This window comes from Rhipicephalus sanguineus, chromosome 1 (genome assembly GCF_013339695.2).
Source record: "Rhipicephalus sanguineus isolate Rsan-2018 chromosome 1, BIME_Rsan_1.4, whole genome shotgun sequence".
Classification (NCBI taxonomy): domain Eukaryota; kingdom Metazoa; phylum Arthropoda; class Arachnida; order Ixodida; family Ixodidae; genus Rhipicephalus; species Rhipicephalus sanguineus.
The window spans coordinates 114,803,997-114,823,753 of NC_051176.1; the positions used below are offsets into that span (position 1 = coordinate 114,803,997).

At 44.4% G+C, this 19,757-nt stretch overlaps 1 protein-coding gene across 2 annotated transcripts; it reads right to left on the reverse strand.

Annotated features, from left to right (window-relative positions):
* Positions 1-238: 238 nt before the first annotated feature.
* On the reverse strand, positions 239-18,271 carry LOC119396453 (erlin-2-like). Of its 2 annotated transcripts, none has more exons than XM_049415981.1 (5): positions 18,186-18,271; positions 10,107-10,186; positions 8,598-8,777; positions 1,585-1,639; positions 239-346 (listed from the first exon to the last, which is right to left on the reverse strand). In XM_049415981.1, exons 1-5 carry the CDS (start codon positions 18,199-18,201, stop codon positions 327-329), a joined length of 351 nt encoding a protein of 116 aa, XP_049271938.1. In that variant the 5' UTR covers positions 18,202-18,271; the 3' UTR covers positions 239-326. The 2 variants fall into 2 exon arrangements, with proteins under 2 accessions (XP_049271938.1, XP_037519599.1); XM_037663671.2 differs by having other exon boundaries at positions 239-417.
* Between the last annotated feature and the right edge of the window lie 1,486 nt (positions 18,272-19,757).

Consider the following 19,757-nt stretch of genomic DNA (forward strand, 5'->3'; position numbering starts at 1 on the left):
CCAGAGTTGCCTCTTCCCTCCCTCATGAAAAGCCAGAAAGCTAGCCCTACAACTAGTAGGTTTCTCAGAGGCGGTGTTGCCCCCTCCAAGAGCCTTAGTTGTCTCCACAATAGCAAAACCCTAGCACTGCCCTCAATGCAGGTCACAGGATGTATCAGCAAAAAGCAATAGCAAAACCCTAGCACTGCCCTCAATGCAGGTCACAGGATGTATCAGCAAAAAGCAGAGATACTGGAACTTACCAAAGTGCAAATATAGCAATCATTTATTAACATGATAGAAACAATGTAAACACACAGGTCCATCGAAGCATCTCAATGCCTCCATTATGGTCCTCTCTTGAGCACTGACAAACAGAAATCAATGGCAATTAGTAGCCTGATACCTCTTGCTCGTAGAACTTTGCAGCAGTGCTGTCTGTAAAGAATAGCAGCAGCAAACACCAGGTTTTAACCAGAAAAATAGTGCAGCTAAATACTCTAGCCTGCCATGTATTGTAACACTTGAATATGTAATGCTTCTTTGATATCTTAATACAACACATGCAAGCCAGACTTACAAATTCTGGACAAGATAATGCCCGGAATTCATCCTTTGTTCCTCTCTCAAATTATGCTTTACTCTTTCTGAAGTTTAGAACAACAAGAGAGACAGAACCTGAACACTAATTAAAATAACTAGCTCACTATACATGATTAATTACTACCCACAAGTTTCCTCCTGCCACCACAAATTGTCTGTACTAATCTACTCTCAATTTCACAGATGTCCTCACTTTTTGCCAACAGAGTATGACATAGCCCCCTTTAAATCAATGAGAGCGATTCACAATGAATCCAACTTTATCAGAACATCAGCTCAATACAGTGTTCCCAGTATATTCAATCTAGCCATTTTAATAGATTGCTTTGCGTTTTAAATGGATAACTGTGATAAAAAAAAGGTCTGGCACAATGCAAGTATAGTAGAATCCCACTTATACATCCCTCACTTATGCGTTTTCCTCCGCATAACTTTCCCGGCCTCCAATCCCAGCAAAGAACCTAGAGACACCTAGGTATCAGAATCCACTTTTCACATGTCATTTTAGCGATGTTACTGTCCGATACATTGTGAACTGTCACTGCACTAGATGTACTAAGAAGGTATGTCAATGAGTTTTGTGATGTGCACTGCTGCAAGGCCATCCAAGTGCTAGAAAAGGGTGTGGTTTTAGCAGAGACATGAAGGAAACGCAAGGCTTCCACCAAGGAATTTTTTAAACCATAAACTGATGAATAAATTCTTTCGAGGTAGAGCTGTGCAATGCACCTATTTTACTATATTTAGCAGTGCCTTTTCTCAATTTAACCTGCATGTTCGCGTTATATGTCTCCCGAACACTACTTTTTTTTTTCGCTGTCCCATGAAGAACGTATTACGGGGGTTATACATAATGTAAATTCATAAGGGAAGCAATACAGTCACTCTGCCAATGTCAGATGTTACTATGATATGCTCTGAACCTGCCTCGTGTCCGCATAGTCTAGTATTTCCATTAGGCTGTAAGAGAGTTTTGAAGAAACTGCAGTATTTATATGTTACCTTGATCAGACACTAGTTTCTTCATTGATTTTGTATTTGTAGCCTGTTCAGTACCCTGGAAAGAGAGAATAAAAAAAAATGTGTAATGAATTTTAAGCAGTTCAAATAAGTATGTATGTGGTTACAAGAGATTGACCACACTGTCAAAGGCATCAATAAAATGAAGCTCTGTGGTTTTTCGTAGGTGTGACCTCCAAAATAAAACCACCAAAATAGCAAAAAATAATTACATAACGCTATCTAATATACTCAAGTGTATACTTTTCCAAACTCTGGAGAGCGTTACCTTCTGGTGATTTTTTAAAGGCTCACAGTTATGAATAAACCCAGTTCTACTGAAGATTTACTACTGAAACCTTGTAGGTTAGTCAAATGGTCAATCTTTAATGACATTTTTATTCACTTCTCTTATTGTAGCATGATTTTCATTGCTGCTAGCATGTTAATAATGTTTAATACAGAGCTTAAGGAGCCCTGAAACATCTCTTCAACATATATTAAAAAAATGTTGGTGATCTGCAAAAGAGGCTCCTGTGAATATGAGAGCCAAATTATTGCACTACATGCAGTAGGAAACTGGTCCATCACATGACCTCTAAAAGACAGTGAAATGGGCAAGAATGTTTGGCTGTTAAAGGGGAAAAAATGCAGTTTCGTCCAAGCATTCTGATAGGTCACTCAGAAATGTTTTGATGATCTATCGATAAATAGCTTGGAAGATAATTTGAAGGCTCTGACAGTTTATATTTTAAACGAAATTTTATTGTAAGCTTTTACACCAGAAAACTGGACAATTCTTTTGCTGTAGACATTGTGGCATATTGGCAAAATGTAATTACAATTTGAAGCATGTTTCATGTTATGGAGTTGTAGTATGTAAATGCTAGAAGGAAGTGGACTGTTATTATGCATAATAGCTTAAACTCTGTATTTGAAATAGTATTATCTACTAAAAGCAATGTCTTGGTACTTGATGAGAACAGTGAAGGGCATATGTAGTTGGTGATAAATTTCATCAGGCTGATTAACCAGTGGAAAAATGACTGCGCACAATGTGCTACTTTGTACTACATGCCGCGTGAGCTTTGGCAGACATCATTGCTTTGTATTGAGCTAATTGAAAGCGCTTCGAAATGCATAATCTGGATTCAACAAGTATTTGTTAGTAAAGCTGGTGCAGGACAAAGCCAGGCCGCACCAGGTACTCATGCTACTCGGTCAGACTAGAATGCACGGGTGCGAGCTGGCATTCTGGCCCTGTAGTGCAATTAGCACGTTCTCAGCCATACGCATGACAGTTGCACGTCGCTGCTACAGCTGCATGGTGTAGGTGCTGCCTCATGTTTTGAAGAGCTACGAGTCCTCTCCCCTGCTTGACAACCACATTCTCACGATGGTCACAGTGGGCAACATGCCTCCAAGCATGTGACAACACGAGGTAGCCCAAGTGAACATTAGCCTAAGTGGCCAAATCTATTTGAGTGTTCCTAGAGAGCATAGCACATGCCTGAATCAGAAGTAGCAGCCAATGCGATAAAAATCAACCAAAAAAAGAGTGTTTAAGGCTATGATGCGAGAGAGAAAGTGTCCAAGGCCATGATGTGCAACAACGTAGCTTTTGGGCGCAGCCTTGTCCTCTTGCCATCACCTTCTCTACAATATCGAAAGCACTCATGGGGTGAAGGGAGAGAAAGTCGCTTGGATCAAGAGGTTTGTTATGTCAGGTCAACACTCTGGACATTCTATATTTACATAGAAAGGCGTTTCAGGTCACCTTAAATATGCTTCAAGGTAATTTTAGCTGAGATGGTCAGTATACACTATGGTTGACAAAAACAGTTAATAAATGTCTGCCTGTCTACTGCAACACTAGCCTCTAATCACGTGGCAGGTTTTTTATTTTTTGCTGTTTTTATAATACACTAGAAAGGACTTGCACTAGGCAAAGTTTTTCAGTGGTTCTCTTTTTTCCAAGCACTATGAAATACACTCGACAGTGCTCACATACTTTAAGCATATTTTTATACAGCATACAGAAATGAGCATAAAGGGATTATGCACCGTGTTTACAAGCACTATCTGTGATGCCACAGAACAGCAGCAGCAGCAGCAGTGGACCCAAAGTGACCATAAGGTATCCATCCGCAAGATAACAAGTCATGCAGAAGTCAACAGATAACCACTGAACAATAATACTTAGAATGCTACCATGTAACGGTCACTAAAAAGAACCAATGAGACCTGCGAATTATAATAATTTTTTTGCTCGTTACCCTCCAGTCCACCATTGTGTATTGGGGTAATGTATATATGTAATGTGTGCAAAGCAGCTGATTGGTTTATCTCTGTAGCAGTTCTTGTTTTCACATTTCCAGCAATAGCTTGGATGAATGACTATTTGTTGTGTCAATGCCCCCGATGATTGTGCAGTTTATCATACAAGCATTCGTACTGTTTTGACCTTGTCCCTTGTTAGTTTCTTGCCCTCTTTTCTGCGTTATGATGATTTACCAACGTTTCCAAACATTCTCCTTTCTGTCATAAAAGACTAAATCTCACAATAGACAGCATGAACACAAGGGCATAGTTATTGCTTCATAGCTTTCTGATAGCTTTGTAACATGCGTAAAAGTTTGTGAGAGAAACAGAACATATGTTCTGGTAGTGGGAGTTATATCAGCTCATGTTCTGAATGGTCTCCTGTCACTGCATTCAGTACACATTTCAGCTGCCTCATCCATGTAAACATGCAATGTTTACAATTTAAAAAGACAATAAGAACTTCAAGCCTTTTAAAACTGTGGCAAAATAGAGTATAGTTCTGTAAACAGCACAGAAAAGGGACACAGAATAAGAAACAGACAACAGATGCACCGACTTCCAATGTTTTCTGTGCTGCTTACAGAAGTACATGTTCATCTCAACAAGCCCAGCGAACCACGGTTTTCAAACTGAGTATGTGTCACGAGTAACAGCTATTCGGCGGAAGAAAAAAGAGGATGATGAAGCCTGCAAAACGTTCAAAGTAGCACGAGTGCATGATGGAAAACTGCTAGACGCTCGAGGGACATGAACCAAGCCATCAAGAAGGAGGAAGACAAGATAAGCTGGCACTGTCTACGTGGGCTCGGCATGAGAAGGTCGTCTTGCCAGCAGACGCACTGGCGACGGGAGCGACTGGCGTTCGGTTCAACAGCCTGTGACACGGGTGTCCCTAGGTGTGGCCGGCGAACTCGACGGCATTGGAGCAATTAATGCTCCTTGGCGATGCAGCTGCCGCGCACAGCAAGTACAGCCGTTCCTGTCGCAAGGCCCCTTCTGAGGCAAGCCACCGAAGGCAATCCCTGGAGTGCCACGTCAGCGGTGGAATGCCACGCCGGGTGAATGAGACGGTAGGCCTAACAGGCCTAGCAGTCAGGCAAGCGGTACAACGACCTGTATGGACAGGCGACGGCCGACTTGCCCCATAAGATGGTTGAAGGGGTCATACATCTCAACGGATCACGGAGGAGATTGATGCTCACTGGACTTAGGCAACGAACAGGGTCAGCAGAATCGAGTAAGAGTGACCCAACAAAGCAGTGGTCTTGAGGCTACACATATGAAACTATGTTAGCAGGAGATAGGACTGTTTAGGCCAATTTATTGTTTAGAGTGAATAGACAATTTGAGTACCTGTCTATTTGTATATTTGTATATTTTTTGGAGTGTCGTGCCTTTGTTTCATAAATGTGCTGTGCCATTAACCGAGTCTTTGACTGAGTCCATCGCCCGGAACCACCCGAATCCGTGACAGTACACCATGTATCTATTCTGCATTTCTCCTTCAGAATGCTGTATGCCTCATATGGCAAGGGTGGTGATGGCACTGTTTGCCAGAGTGCTAGTGTCATTGTCCAGTGACTGCACAGTTTATAGCCTTAAAGCTAGGAAATTTCGGTAACAATTTAAAGGGGCACTGACATAAAATTTCAAGCTCGAGATGTGTCCTTCATTCGATTGTTCGGTATGCATAGGTATTTTTGACCAAGTTTTGATGGCGTCCGTCACCTGGAAGTTATTTTATTTCGAGGGCAAAGAGCGTACGGAAGCCCAAAGGGGATTTCATCATCCTGCGACATCGACACTATTGTGACGTGTTCGGTGTGGCGCATACCATCCTGAGTGACGATGCACTAGCAGCGATGACGTCGATGATTCGAGTGTTTTTATCGTGGCAGCGACGCCAGGAAACGTTCTCACTCTTCGTGTTGATCTTCGTTGTACCACAATGAGTGATTTCATGAAATTACAAGACGCAAACCACCAAGACAGGCGAAAGGAAAGAGCATGATTCGGCGTGTGTTCGTCAGTCAGCATGTCGGGGAATTGTGTTGTTGGAAGCGCGGAAAAAAGCGGAATGATTGTGTCGTTTCATTACGCATGAGGTACACACCGACACGACGACAAGCTATCAAAGCGGAGTAACGTATAGATAAATATCATCGCTAACACGCAGGTAGCGTTAATAGTGAATTTTAGTTCGTCCGTAGACTTCGTTGCATTAGCGTAATACCGGATTACTGCAGCTGTAACCGTGAGAGCGCGGATAGGTGGGGCCATCTGGCGGCACAAAGAAGAACTTTGGAAGTGCAGAATTGCTATTGTAGAAACCTAACTATTCTATCTCTCCGCTGGTGTGCATTCACTATACCGATATTCCATAGACCCCTTTGCCGTGCACGCAAAAATGCTCTAATATAGCTAATTCAGACACACCAGCGAGCATGGCCCAAGCGTGCGTCCCCGGGCACCTCCTCGTTGCTGCTTGGAACGGCGTCCATTGAATCGCTGTTTTGCAAAGCGTCGAAGCACAAATGATTCGCGACGTCGCGAATTGCGGCGATTCCAAGTTTCAACACTCCAAGTCTTCAACACTAGTCGACATTTTTGACAGCGATGCTGGTGACAAGGCATGACTGAACGTGTGCGACTAGCAGACGAAATGTTAGCTGAACAGCTGAGTCTCACGTCACTCCTTTCTGTAGAGAAGTGGTCAGCTGGGGCGCGGTCTGGAGGTAGCGCTGCTGGCGCTAAAAAATAACGGGCTTGCCGGCCGTTTTGAATCTTGCTAGATACCGGTGATCTAAATCAATAAAACGGATAGTTATTCGTCCCTGAGTGGCATTTTGGGTCGCGAATCGCTACTAGGGGGTCTATAACTACTCGTGGATGCAAAAATCTTGACATGCGTAAATTTGATGTCAGTGCTCCTTTAAATCCATTTGTTTTCAGTGTGAGCTGCAAACCATTACCATCCAGTCAAAATCACCTGAAGTGCTACAGCATGTATCCACAAGTAATGCAATCATACTTTTTCTGGTGCTCCCGTTGGCCACAACATATTGGATAAATGGACCCTTTTCTAAACTCATGTGACCCCCTAGCAACAGCCGGCCGAAAAGCCACGATAAAAGCATGCCAGCATCGCCACTGTCTGCTACTGCTGTGCATTTGAATAGCGATCATGACAGCGCCATCATCATAAAACATTTTGTTGCTGTTTTAGGTTGATAATTAGTGCGTGAGGTTCCTGCTTTCTTCCGACGTGTGTGAATTTTCAATCATCATGCTTACAGGCTCGAAACATCAAATAACTCGGCAGTTCCTCATTTCGTCTGTTACTGAAAGCTTGTCACAGGGACGGGCATTTTTTTGTTTTAGATTTTGCACTCAGGGCAGCTCTGTTTGTACTCAAACATTGCAGAAAGGTCCTGCATTATAGTCCTGACCTTTCTATGCAGTACTTGGTGCCGTCACTTGTCTGGTTTCTCAAGAAAAAACTGGCAAGTGGTCTTTGATGATGCCCTGCAAACACCCCTAACCAGTTTCTGGATGCCAATTTCAAAGCCGATACTTTGCCTTTGTCTAAATGCACAGATGTGCAAAAAAATGACATAATTCACATGGAGTCTGCATATTATGGTTCAAATCATTCAATATTTGATATAGTTAATTGCTTTATGTGTAAAGAAAAAGCCTCCTCATTTACCTTTGTCTGCGATCATTGCATTGAGTTTGAGAGCTATGCCTATTTGGCGTTTGTATAGCAGTAAAGTATAGCCTTCGAGATGGCAGATTCACCTGCCGCCTTTTTCTGCTCCCGCCACTAGCTGAAGGCTGTAAAATCCTCGTGAAATGTTTGCCAAAGGTCATGTCCTAACCTATCGTCACAGAAGGTAGGCAAAAAGTGCAGAAAAAAAACGCAATTCTGCATAATGCCTACATATTCCTAAGGACGTTTGCTGGCCGGCGCGCCCTCTTGCCAAACTTTGCCATCAGGGAAAAGCATGGCGTTGCATGTTCAAGAAAAGGTCCACTCGGTTACGTGGGGTGACAACTTTCCAGCAATGCATACCTCTCGAGCAGCAGACCTCTGTCTGCTGCAAGCTCTGGGAGCACTGGTGTAGCTGCATCCACGAACCTCCTAATAGCGTCATGTCACGATGTGGGATAAAGAGTCAACAGTCGATCAACGCTATGAGATTCTATGCAAAGCTCAACAGCGGTCTTGCAACACCTACCGAATGAGTTGGCAAGCCTACAGTGACTCCACTTTGTCATAATCTCACATTTCAAGGAGTTTGAACTCGTTTAAGGAGAGACAGAAAGAGGTGAATGATGAATCCCCTCTGGACGCCATCAATTGACAAAAGTGACAAAAACCTGCCTTGTGTTTGCAATCTTTTGAACATTGATAGTTAAATGAGCGTAAGGATGGTAGTAGACAGTGAGAACTACTGCGCACAACATTGTTAGCGGTGTGTTTCTCAAGTAATTGAGAGTCGTCCGAACACAAAAGGAGACCATGATACCTGGTAGGTGCATTATAATAAATTAATGTTCCCAGCCACATCTCTCTCTGTGTGTGGGAATTTCTTGCCAAGGACAACTTGGCAGCACCTCTATCCCCCCCATAGTCTTGACCTGGCTCTAGCAGTCTTTTTTCTGCTTCCAAGGGTCCACACACCTACCTTGGCTCCTTTGCCTGCCAGAGAAGCAGTGATGGTATCTAGGGTAGTAGCATCAACTTCCGATTGCCGTGAGCAATGATTGATGAACATGCTTGGAATGTCCTTGCCAAAATAGACCTTGTTGTTAGAAGCAATTGCTTCGTAGCGTTTGAGTTCCAAATACTCCGGGGTTAATAGCAGCTGCAATGAAAAAAAAAGTGATGAAAACCTTCAATGACCACAACATGCACAATATTACACATTATATTAATAAGTTAGTAGCCTCCTATAACCAACATTTCTGTATCTATCATTTCTGTATCTAAGAATCTATCTATCGAAGCTATCTTTTCGTCCACTTTTCTTTCTTCACAATTGCCTTACATTTATTACTAAAAACATCCCCTATACTTTCCTTGGCATTATTGTCTGTTAGTTCTCATTAATATTGTGTATAACAAAGAAAACGAGCCCTTGAAATTAACACTTCTTTCCTTCATTCATAGCGAGGGTCTTGTTCTGGCAGACTTGATGCTTTCAGGTAGTATGCGAGGGATTATTGGTCAGCTGCCAGCTCGTAATAAGTTCACGTACTCGTGACGCCAACAGGCAGAAAAAGAGTGTTCCACACTCGCCGTCATGGCTACTGGCGGCGCTGACTGACGCTCCCACGTTTAAATGCACACATATACCCTATAAAGTGGACGGGGGGATGGCTGCCGCGGTAGCTCAATTGGTAGAGCATCGGACGCGTTATTCGAAGGTCGCAGGTTCGGTCCCTGCCCACGGCAAGCTATTTTTTCGTCCACTTTTCTTTCTTCACAATTGCCTTACATTTATTACTAAAAACATCCCCTATACTTTCCTTGGCATTATTGTCTGTAAGTTCTCATTAATATTGTCTATAACAAAGAAAACGAGCCCTTGAAATTAACACTTCTTTCCTTCATTCATAGCGAGGGTCTTGTTCTGGCAGACTTGATGTTTTCAGGTAGTGTGCGAGGGATTATTGGTCAGCTGCCAGCTCGTATAGTTCACGTACTACGTGACGCCAACAGGCAGAAAAAGAGTGTTCCACACTCGCCGTCATGGCTACTGGCGGCGCTGACTGACGCTCCCACGTTTAAATGCACACATATACCCTATAAAGTGGACGGGGGGATGGCCGCCGCGGTAGCTCAGTTGGTAGAGCATCGACGCGGTTTTCGAAGGTCGCAGGTGCGGTCCCCTGCCCGCGGCAAGCTATCTTTTCGTCCACTTTTCTTCTTCACAATGGCCTACATTTATTACTAAAAACATCCCCTATACTTTCCTTGGCATTATTGTCTGTTAGTTCTCATTAATATTGTGTATAACAAAGAAAACAAGCCCTTGAAATTAACACTTCTTTCCTTCATTCTTAGAGATTTTAAAGTAACGGCTGGCAAAAACGAAAAGCACGTTATCAGGCAGTTCATGCGCTACAAATATTTAGCTTCTGCAAAGAGCTGCACAAGAGGGGGAAAAAAGGTACAAGATGCTGATGCTAACCCTATTTGCCTCCGCAAGCCTCTCCTTTGAGTAGAACTCTCCATCTGCCTTCATCTTTTCCCTCGAATAATGCATTTCATCTGTAAATGAAAAAAAAGGAAAAAATATAACAGCATGTTAGACAGACCATTTCATTTTTTTCCTTGTTCACTGCACATTAAAAAAAAAACCACCACCAACCTCATTTTTTTAAATTAACTCATCTAATATAGCAAAGTAGGACACACTTGTCAAGTGTTAGAGGTCAGGCATACAAAACTGAAGAAATGTGGGAAGTGAGAGTGAGTACTGTATATACTAATTAACACTACCTTCAAATAAACCGAAAAAGCTCCATACAACCCAAAAATTGTAGTGATGCCAAGTTAGCACCAGTCTATTGTTGCAGAGCAATTGCAGTACAATAGAAAACAGGCATAAACATGCTCCCAAATGCACTAGAAAGTTTAAATCTATGACATGATTAAATGATATCATCTGTGCCACCCTGCACTGATGATCGTGGCATGAGGCGCAAGTTAAGCTAAGTTGAGAAGTACTCAATAATCTCAAGTCTCAAGAAGTACTCAAATATTGACACAGCATGATATCTGGAACTAGGTATATGGCATGAATTCAGAATATGAGAGTACTACATTCATGAGCCTTACTTTCCATTTTTTCCTGAGCAAACCTCACCGATATAGCAGCAACATGAATTTTGTCACTGTTCATTGTGTTTGAAAGCTGTATGGCTGCGGGCGTAGTTTATGCATAGGCTGCTATTCACCCACAGCCGTACACATCGCTGTGCAACTTTGCACATTCGGTCCCTGCCGGCGGCAAGTTATCTTTTCGTCCACTTATTTCTTCACACTTTATTCTGATTACAACGAATAACATGAAAGCGAGTGAAATAACATGATGAAAGCGTGTGAAAGAAGAGTTCAGCAGAGATTGAATGACAGTGATAATGAAAAGAGAGAGAAGAAGGAAAGTGGAGGAAGGTACAGTAGAAGCATGAGGAGGAGAGTAACATCTCAAGAAAACACAGCACAGTGGAGGATGAAAGATGGCGATAGCAATGAGAGTGCGACGAGAGGGAACCACCACCACTAGAGAATGCGCTCACATGAGCCAGCTTTCTTTCTAAAAAATTAAGAACATCCTTAATCTGCTGCTGCTAAATGAACTGCCCAAGCAAGGCCACCGCCGCTAGAATCAAGAATCGTGCCACCGAAGCAGAAGCTAGCACTGTTGAGAGCATCTTGCCACTCGCACACACGCAAATTAAAACACCTAAAGGGGTATTCACACGAGGGAGAGATCGGCGGGGGACACGTGGGGATCGCGGATCACGTGACCGCGACGTCACGGATTAGTGAGTGGGCAGCCGACCCCACCACGACTCCTCGGAGGAAAACGGGGACCTCTTCCCCACAGGATAAACGATCCCCCGGTGGTGGGGGATATGGCACAATTTCGGGCTGTTCTTTGGCCACATTGTTGCACTTGCTCCTTCAGAGAGCGGCAGTGGGTGTCCGGTCTGCAGCTGCACGGTCGTCTGCAGCTCGTCAAATGGGTGGTACAAGCCACCAGAGTAGTCTAGTAACACTGGTCTCCCCTTCCGTTCACCTCGTCCGTGTGAGCGGGGGACATCTGTGGAGACTTCTCCTCGCGAGCTGACGTCACTTGGCTCTGCCTTTATCCCCCGAGGATTTGTCCCAAGTCTGAATACCCCTTAAACAGCTGAGCTCTAAATTTGCATTACGGCTATCACAATCGTCGGTTAATATTTTTTTCTTTTCTCTTTCCCCATAACTTGGTACAAATAAGAATATGCAACCAAAATACAGCTGGACCCTACTACAACGAAATTTCCACCACAATGAAGATTTTCCAATTCCACGTCAAGCTGTCCATACAAAGTAACACAAAAAAGGTCTTTTCATAATGACGGCATTTTATTGTTATTTCTGGCTCAACGAACTTGTTGAGAACGAAACTAACTGAAATGAAATTGGAACTGCCAAGCAGTCAAATTAGAAGGCCCTTCCAAAGCTATAACGATTGTGTTTACGCTTCTCTGAGGTTTTCACGAGTGTAACTAACCGCAGTGAAGATGCCTGGACCTATTTGAGCCATTGCAATGCATAGCCACATGTGGTCATCAGGTGGCTGTGCGAGACTGCACATGATTGTAAACGGCAACTACAATTGCGGCCATTTTCTGTGGTGTGTGACCAGTCCAAGGTGTTAGTCCAGTTGAAATGGCTATGCCAAATAGGAAGCGTAAATTTCTATCTCTCGAGGAGACGGCACAGATGATTGCTGAGGGAGAGCATGGAAGGAAAAAAGTGAACATCGCCCATGACTTTGGCATCTCACCGAGCATGTTATCGACAGTCCTAAAGACAAAGACTCCATCCAGAAGGCACTTTGAGTATGTTGGCACAGCACAAGAAAATGACACTGCCCAAACATGAGGAGGCCATCTACATTTGGTCTGTGGACACTTGAGCAAAGAATATTGCCCCGAGCAGAGCGACTATGCAACAAAAGGCCCTGAATTATGCCTGCTTGCTTGGCTTTGACGATTTCAATGTCAAACATGATGGCTTAGCCACCTCAAAGCCCGACCCGTTAATGTTGGCAAGGTGCTGTCTGGGGAGTCGGCGGCCGCGAATGGCGAAGCTGTATATCAGCTTGGATGTTCGATAATGCCATGAGCACCCTTGAATGGTACAGTTTGTCTGTCATTTATAACGCTGACTGGACTGGTTTGTTTAATGAAATACTGCCTTCAACTATGCTTTATTTTAATGGACGGCGTTGGCACACAGGCAAGCACAACACGAAAAGAATTACCATGTTGCTGTGCACCAGGATGGCAGGCTCTGATAAGCACCAACCCCTGGTAATTTTCAAAAGTGCCAAGCCGTAATGTTTTAAAGGAAACCAGATCTTCCAGTTAAGTAGTATGTGGCCAACATAAAAGCATGGATAACATGTGCAATTTTCAACGACGTAAAGTGTGTTTGCTGTTGGACAACTGCACCGCCCATTGCATCGATGACGTTGTTCCAACGAACACAGAGGTGAAGTAGTACTTCCCTCCAAAGTGCACACTGGTGATCCAGCCGTTGGACCAAGGTGCAAATGTGAGCCTTAAATGTGCATACTGCAGCATATTCAGTGCATTCTCCACAACACTGAAAACTGGTTGATGAGAATTGACCTATATATGGCGCTGCAAATAATGGCTGGTGCATGATGCACATTGAAGCATGACAACATAACGAACTGCATCAGGCACTCTGAGTTTGGGAACAATCAAGCAACGACCGGCTCAACTGAAGCTGAAGATGACCTTTGACACTTCACAGTGGACAACCCTTGAGGACAAGGGATTTGTGCTGATGTGCACTTCAATGAGTTCCTTAATTTCGACGATGACGTGGCCTATGAGGAATTGATTAACGCTCAGATTACCAACAGCGCTGAGAAACACATGACGTCGTCTCGTCGTGGGGAAGATAATGATCCACAAGACACGCTGACTCCGGCGACTGCTTTAAAAATAATGGATGCTTTTGACCTCATCAGAAAACTTATCTGAGCACACAACGATGAAATTGCAATGGCTCTAATAATGGACTGTGAGACTCGCATAATGCCTTTGCTTGCCGTGAAGCATAAGCAATCCAGGATGGCAGGCTCCTAGAAATAGAAGTTCCAGCAAACGTAAGCTTACCAAGCATGCTGACTTTATCATAAATACGTACGCAGTGAAAGTGGGATAACTCAAACTGCTTCACTGCAGCAGTGCATATGCCGTGAAATGAGTGTTTCATGATCAGCCTTGTGCGTGAACTGGGTACAAAAAATGCTGTAACCTTTGCCCCCATGCCATCGCAGAGATTTCCCGGACGATGGTTTCGGTTTCATTTGCAGCTTTACTGTTTGGCGTACGTACAGCACAAAGATGTCCCTGTAACTTCAAGGGTACGTACATAGACACAGCTGTTGGTTTTGCATGGCAGATGATTATGCGATGTTGGTAACTGGTTGAGCACAGCACAAGGCAATTACACCTCACTAAAGGTATGCTCCTGCCACATATGATCAAAGTGTGCTACTCGTAATCAGTACAGTAAAAGCTCGTTAATTGGATTTCACGGGACAGAAAAAAATGTCCAAATTAACTGATTGCAGAATTATCGAAAGTATCAAGAAAACAATAAACAAATGTCTGTTACATTAAGACACTTTCATTTTCTTGATGAATACATAAATCATGTACAGTAGAACTTTGGTGATATGACCAACAGCTCGTACGAATATCGGGGTGATACGAATTTTTCTGCGGTCCCGGCCAAGGCCCATTAGCCTCCTATGTAATGGAGTATGGTTGTTACGAACCGTTCTTCACCCCGCAAAGTTTCATACGCACTCCCGCTACCATGCAGGTTCGAACAGGAGCTACCGGCGTTGCCGCAGAAGACACGTCAATCATGCGCGGCTGCGGGAGCTTAAAGGGGTCATGAAGCACCCTTTGGGTTTGTTGAAAAAACACATCCTGCGGAAAGCTGACACGGCTATGAACTGCTCAGTCAAATATTGCAGTCGTGCGCGCCGCGTAAAGGCTACAAGCGGAGCGCGAAGTTGCTGTTTTCTCAGACGCCCTCTTTTCAAACAAAGGCCTGTTCTCACTCTCTTCGGTGGGTGGGGCGTCTGTGAGTTGACGTCGCGTATCTGCTTCTCCACATCGCAAAAGATTAGCATCCTCATTGGCCAATAGTCAACATAAATCGAGAGCGGCGTTTGGATCAGATGCGCATCTTGCCACGGGGTGACGCCACTTGCCGGCGCCGCACTCCTCAGTCTGCTAACTTTACACGGTAGCCGCACTCGCGCATGCGAATCACAGCGAGAGAGAGAGAGCGATTGCGTTTCATGACGCGCTCTGACGTAACTTCTTTCCCCCGTGCCATCCCTCCATGTGTAGCTTCCAGTGTGCTCGTCAGCATGAGAAAAGAGAGAAAGCGCTGAGAGCGTGCGCCAAACCCCCATAAACTCCGCTCATTCTTGACGGATTCAAGAAATTTTTGCGGCAATCGATTCGGGAGGCAGTAAACTCCGATACTGAGATCATTACATCATTACTTGGAAAAGTGGTTCATGAACCCTATAAGTGCGGAAATTCGCACCGCACTGCTAGTTTGTCAGTATTGGCCATCAGCAGCACGTGGCATTGTGTACGCGAAACTTGGAGGCCCTAATGCGCCTTCGTGTTTAGATTATAGATGGTGTTGGCGTCGCTTTTTTTTTCCTCGATGTGTCGATGTGTGCTGCTGTGCTCGAGGCAGCGATTTTGTACTGTGTTTACACGTGCCTGCAATGTCCTCGCAATCAGACACCCTATGGAAGGTGGACGAGGACTTTGCATGGGAGACTCCTGAATTTTGAGCAAACCTCCCAATTGTGTGGGCAAGGCCGTAAAGCTCCCGAAAAACAGTCCTCGCACCACCGCGATAAGAAAATAACAACAAAGGACAGCGGTTCTAAAATTTTCTGGCCTTCATGTATTGCGCGCAAAGCACCCCTTAGATCACTTTTGCCGCAGTACCCTGGTGCAATACGGAAAAGCGTACTAGGGTTAGAAAGGGGCTACTAGCTGTCACAGGTCGCAACGCATCTGGTTTCGCGCACATGCCATATATTTACGAGTACAAGTGTGAATGTCGACTTCTGGAAACTTTAATGGCAACCATTCAGAGTTGTTCATGATGCTGCTGAGGCCCTGAGAAAAAATAAGTGAAAATGTACACGAGCTTTCTTTGTTGCATACTGCGTTTCCATGTTTTCTGGTGATACGAATTTTGGTAAATATACGAATATTTTTTGTTACCCCGCGAGATTCGTATCACCGACGTTTTACTATACTTATTTTGCATAAGAGCAGTGTAAAAGCTGCAATTTTCGTCATCCTGAGACTTTGTTCTCAATACGACGACGGCACCAGACTCCCATGTGTAATTAGCCCGAAACGTGCTCTGTACCCCTCCCTTATTACGTACCGCCATCACCATCATATGCACATGACGACAGTTCTTTCGCACGTAAAATGGCCGGCAACTGATAGTTCGTCCATCACGATGTAGCAAACAAGTTTTATGCCAGCATACCGACCGTGGCTGAAAGCTCTTCATTTTCAACAGCTTCCGCAATGTTTGAGTTTTGTGACATTGCGCATACATTACATCCAATTAAAACGAAGCTGCTGAGTGCAGGATCCGCATGTGGACAAAATCGTGGTCACCAACTGACGAAGATAACGATGCGGACAGTGCCGACTTGTTTCAGTTGTCTACGAACGCCGTTTTGGCTCTTTTGCGCTACACATTTGTGGCGCAGGATCATCCGAATTACCTGGGTTGCGGTCAAATGTGACCGAATTAACGAGAGGCCATCAAACAATGCATATGCTGGACAGGACCAGGGAACACGTCCGAACTATCCGATTTTCCCACTTAACGACGGTTGAATTAACGAGCTTTTACTGTATATGCATTAAAGATAAATAAGCCTAATCGTTATGCCAATGCAAAGCAGTTATAGGTAAAATTGGTGAGAGAAGGTGAAGTAATGCAAAGCATGAGAAGGATCAACATTCGTCACATCTCAATTTTTTTATGTATACGATAGAAATCTAAAACTTGAGCCACTGCATGCGAAAAATTTCATTGTGGCAGATCTTTGTTGACACGAAATTGGTAAGTAGGTACGTAGTACAGTAGAACCCCGGTGATACGATCACGGCTCGTACGAATTTCGGGGTGATACGAATTTTTCTGTGGTCCCAGCCAAGGCACATTAGCCTGCGATGTAATGGAGTACGGTTGTTACGAACCGATTTTCACCCAGTGACATTTGATACGAACGTACGCTACCACGCAGGTACGACAGTGCTGCCCGTGCTGTCGCGGAAGACAAGCATCATGCGCTGTCATGCGCGCCGCGCCGATAGTTTGTTAGAACAGACCATCAGCGGCACGTCGTAACCTCCGAGACATCCGAGACTGTGCGCGCGAATCTTTGAGGCCTCAATGAGCCTTCATATACCTTCGCGTTTAGATTACAGATAACGCTACGTAGCGCTCTCTCTCTTTAACGCGTCGACGCGTGCTGCTATGCTCGAGGCAGCGTCATTGTATTTTGTTCACACGTGCCTGCCACGTAGATGCAAGCGATGTCTTCGCGAAGGAGCTAGGCCTAGCAACATCAACATGCACGACTGTCGGGGACACGCGCACCTCCCAACTCTCTGATTTCCACAGGAGACTCCCGAATTTTGAGCAAACCTTCCGATTGTACGGGCGTGGCCTTAAATCTCCCGAAAAACATCCAAAACACCGCCGCGATAAGAAAGTAATAACGACAAAGGGCAGCGGTCCTAAAATTTTCGGGCGTTCAATCGCGTGCAAAGCGCTCTAAGTCATTTTCGCCGCAGCACTCTGATGTCATGCGAAAAAGCGTACTAAGATTTGGAAGAGGCTACTAGCTGTCACGGTTCACAGCACACCTGGTTACTTAATTACACACGCGCGCACGCGCCGCATATTTAAGAGTACAAGCATGATCGTTGACATCTAAAACATTACTGGCAATTGTTCAGAACTGTTCATGACGTTGCTGCGTCCCTGAGAAACAAGAAATGAAAACATACGCTAGCTTTCTTTTGTCGCATATTAATTTTCCATGTTTTTTGGTGATACGAATTTCGGATGATACAAATATTTTTAGTGACCCCACGAGATTCGTATCACCGAGGTTTTACTGTACTGCCAAACAGCAAAGTCGCGAACAAAACCACATCGTCCAGAAAATCTCTGCAATGGCGTGGAGGCAAAGGCTACAGCATTTTTTGTACCCAGACACCAATGAAGTAAAGTTGGCTTTTACTTGTCAAACACATTATGAGCAATTAGTATTGAATTCACACATTACTTTGCCCCCTCTAAATTGCTACTGAAGGCAACCTTAGGGTATGCTGACCAAGTCCAAGAGGCACTCCTACCTAGCTGCACCAAAGCTCACCTTCAATATGAGACATCTTTTTCAGGGATTCCTGCTCTAAGATCTTCTGCGTGTATTGAATCTTAGCCACTTGAGCAACTTTCTCAGCATCTGCAACAAAAGATGGCAATTGGTCTCAGCTGTGATATAAAATGGCAAGTACCAAATGCGTAAACATTAGCATATGCAACAGCAAAACATTATGAGCTGGCAAGTAGTTTGCCTTGCATTTTTACACTTTTGACATCAGACAGAAAAGGCAGTACTATAGCTGCTATCAGGCCTATCAAGAACAGGCATATCATGATTGTGGAGAAGTTAACAAGACATGCAAGGCCATAACAAGGCACACTGGGGGTTTTAAGAAGCAGATGAATTAAGTTCACACTAAGAATCGATTACTAGAAAAATGCCAGATTCAATAAACACAAACAAAAAAAGTGTTTAACATGTTCCGGTAAAGCGTGACAGCAGCTGTATATGTGAAGTTTATAGAAATCTTTCTGGATTACTTCTAAAAAAGGAAGTGCCACTCAAAAAATTCAAAGATAAGCAACAAACTGCATTTTTGGAGGCACTAGTTCCAGGCGTTCTTCTGCTTACCACCACATGAAGACAACAGACATCTCACACTGGCATACTATAATGATATCTCCAACTGAAAATATGTTCTAGATCCACTGTCATGGCCGTGAGTGTTGTGCAAGGGAAGCATAAGGGAATGAAGGACAGCAGAGAACCGAAAGGAGAAACCACCTTCTAGACATCAGTGCTCACATCACTGAGTGCCAAGTCAGGGCACCTCTCTCCTGATTACCCTTCATGGTGGTCTGGTGGTTATGGTGCTCGAATGCTGACCCGAAGGTCGCAGGGTTGAATACCAGCCGCAGCGGCTGCATTTTCGATGGAGGCGAAAATGCTAGAGGCCCGTGTGATTAGATTTAGGTGCACATTAAAGAACCCCAGGTGGTCGAAATTTCCGGAGCTCTCTACTACGGCATCCCTCATAATCATATCGTAGTTTTGGGACACAAAGCCCCAACAATTATTATTATTATCTCTCCTTATTAAAGAAACCACTTGGTGCTCAGCGGCATTGGGGATCGAACCCAGTACCTCCCACATTGGAGGCAGGCACTCCAGACCCTTGACCACTGCTGTGGCATCTGCACGTCTTCCAGGCCCCTGCACCTTCACCCCTTCTCCTCTGCTCCTTTCTGCTACGGCGCATTCGCCTATGCCAGGAGACTCTGTGGCAGCAATCATGAGCATATGCGGCCTTTGCTGCTTGGTCGATGGAGGTTGCCTTGATTCAATCTCCTCTAGTCTTCTATTCCCTCACTCCCTTCCGTGAAACGTGCTCCCTTGTGGCTGTGTTGTAGAGTATCCACCTCCAGTGTGGGAGGTACTGGGTTCGATTGCCAGCGGGGCCAGCTTCACTGGCTTTTCAGACAAAGAGAGGTAACACCCCATCTGGTGCTCGTAGCATAGGTACTCATCTGGAGAAGGTGGCCTTTCTTTTCTGCTCTCCACCTTTCACCTCTCCCCACCACAATGCTAACGTCATACTTCATTATTTGGACTGAAAAATTA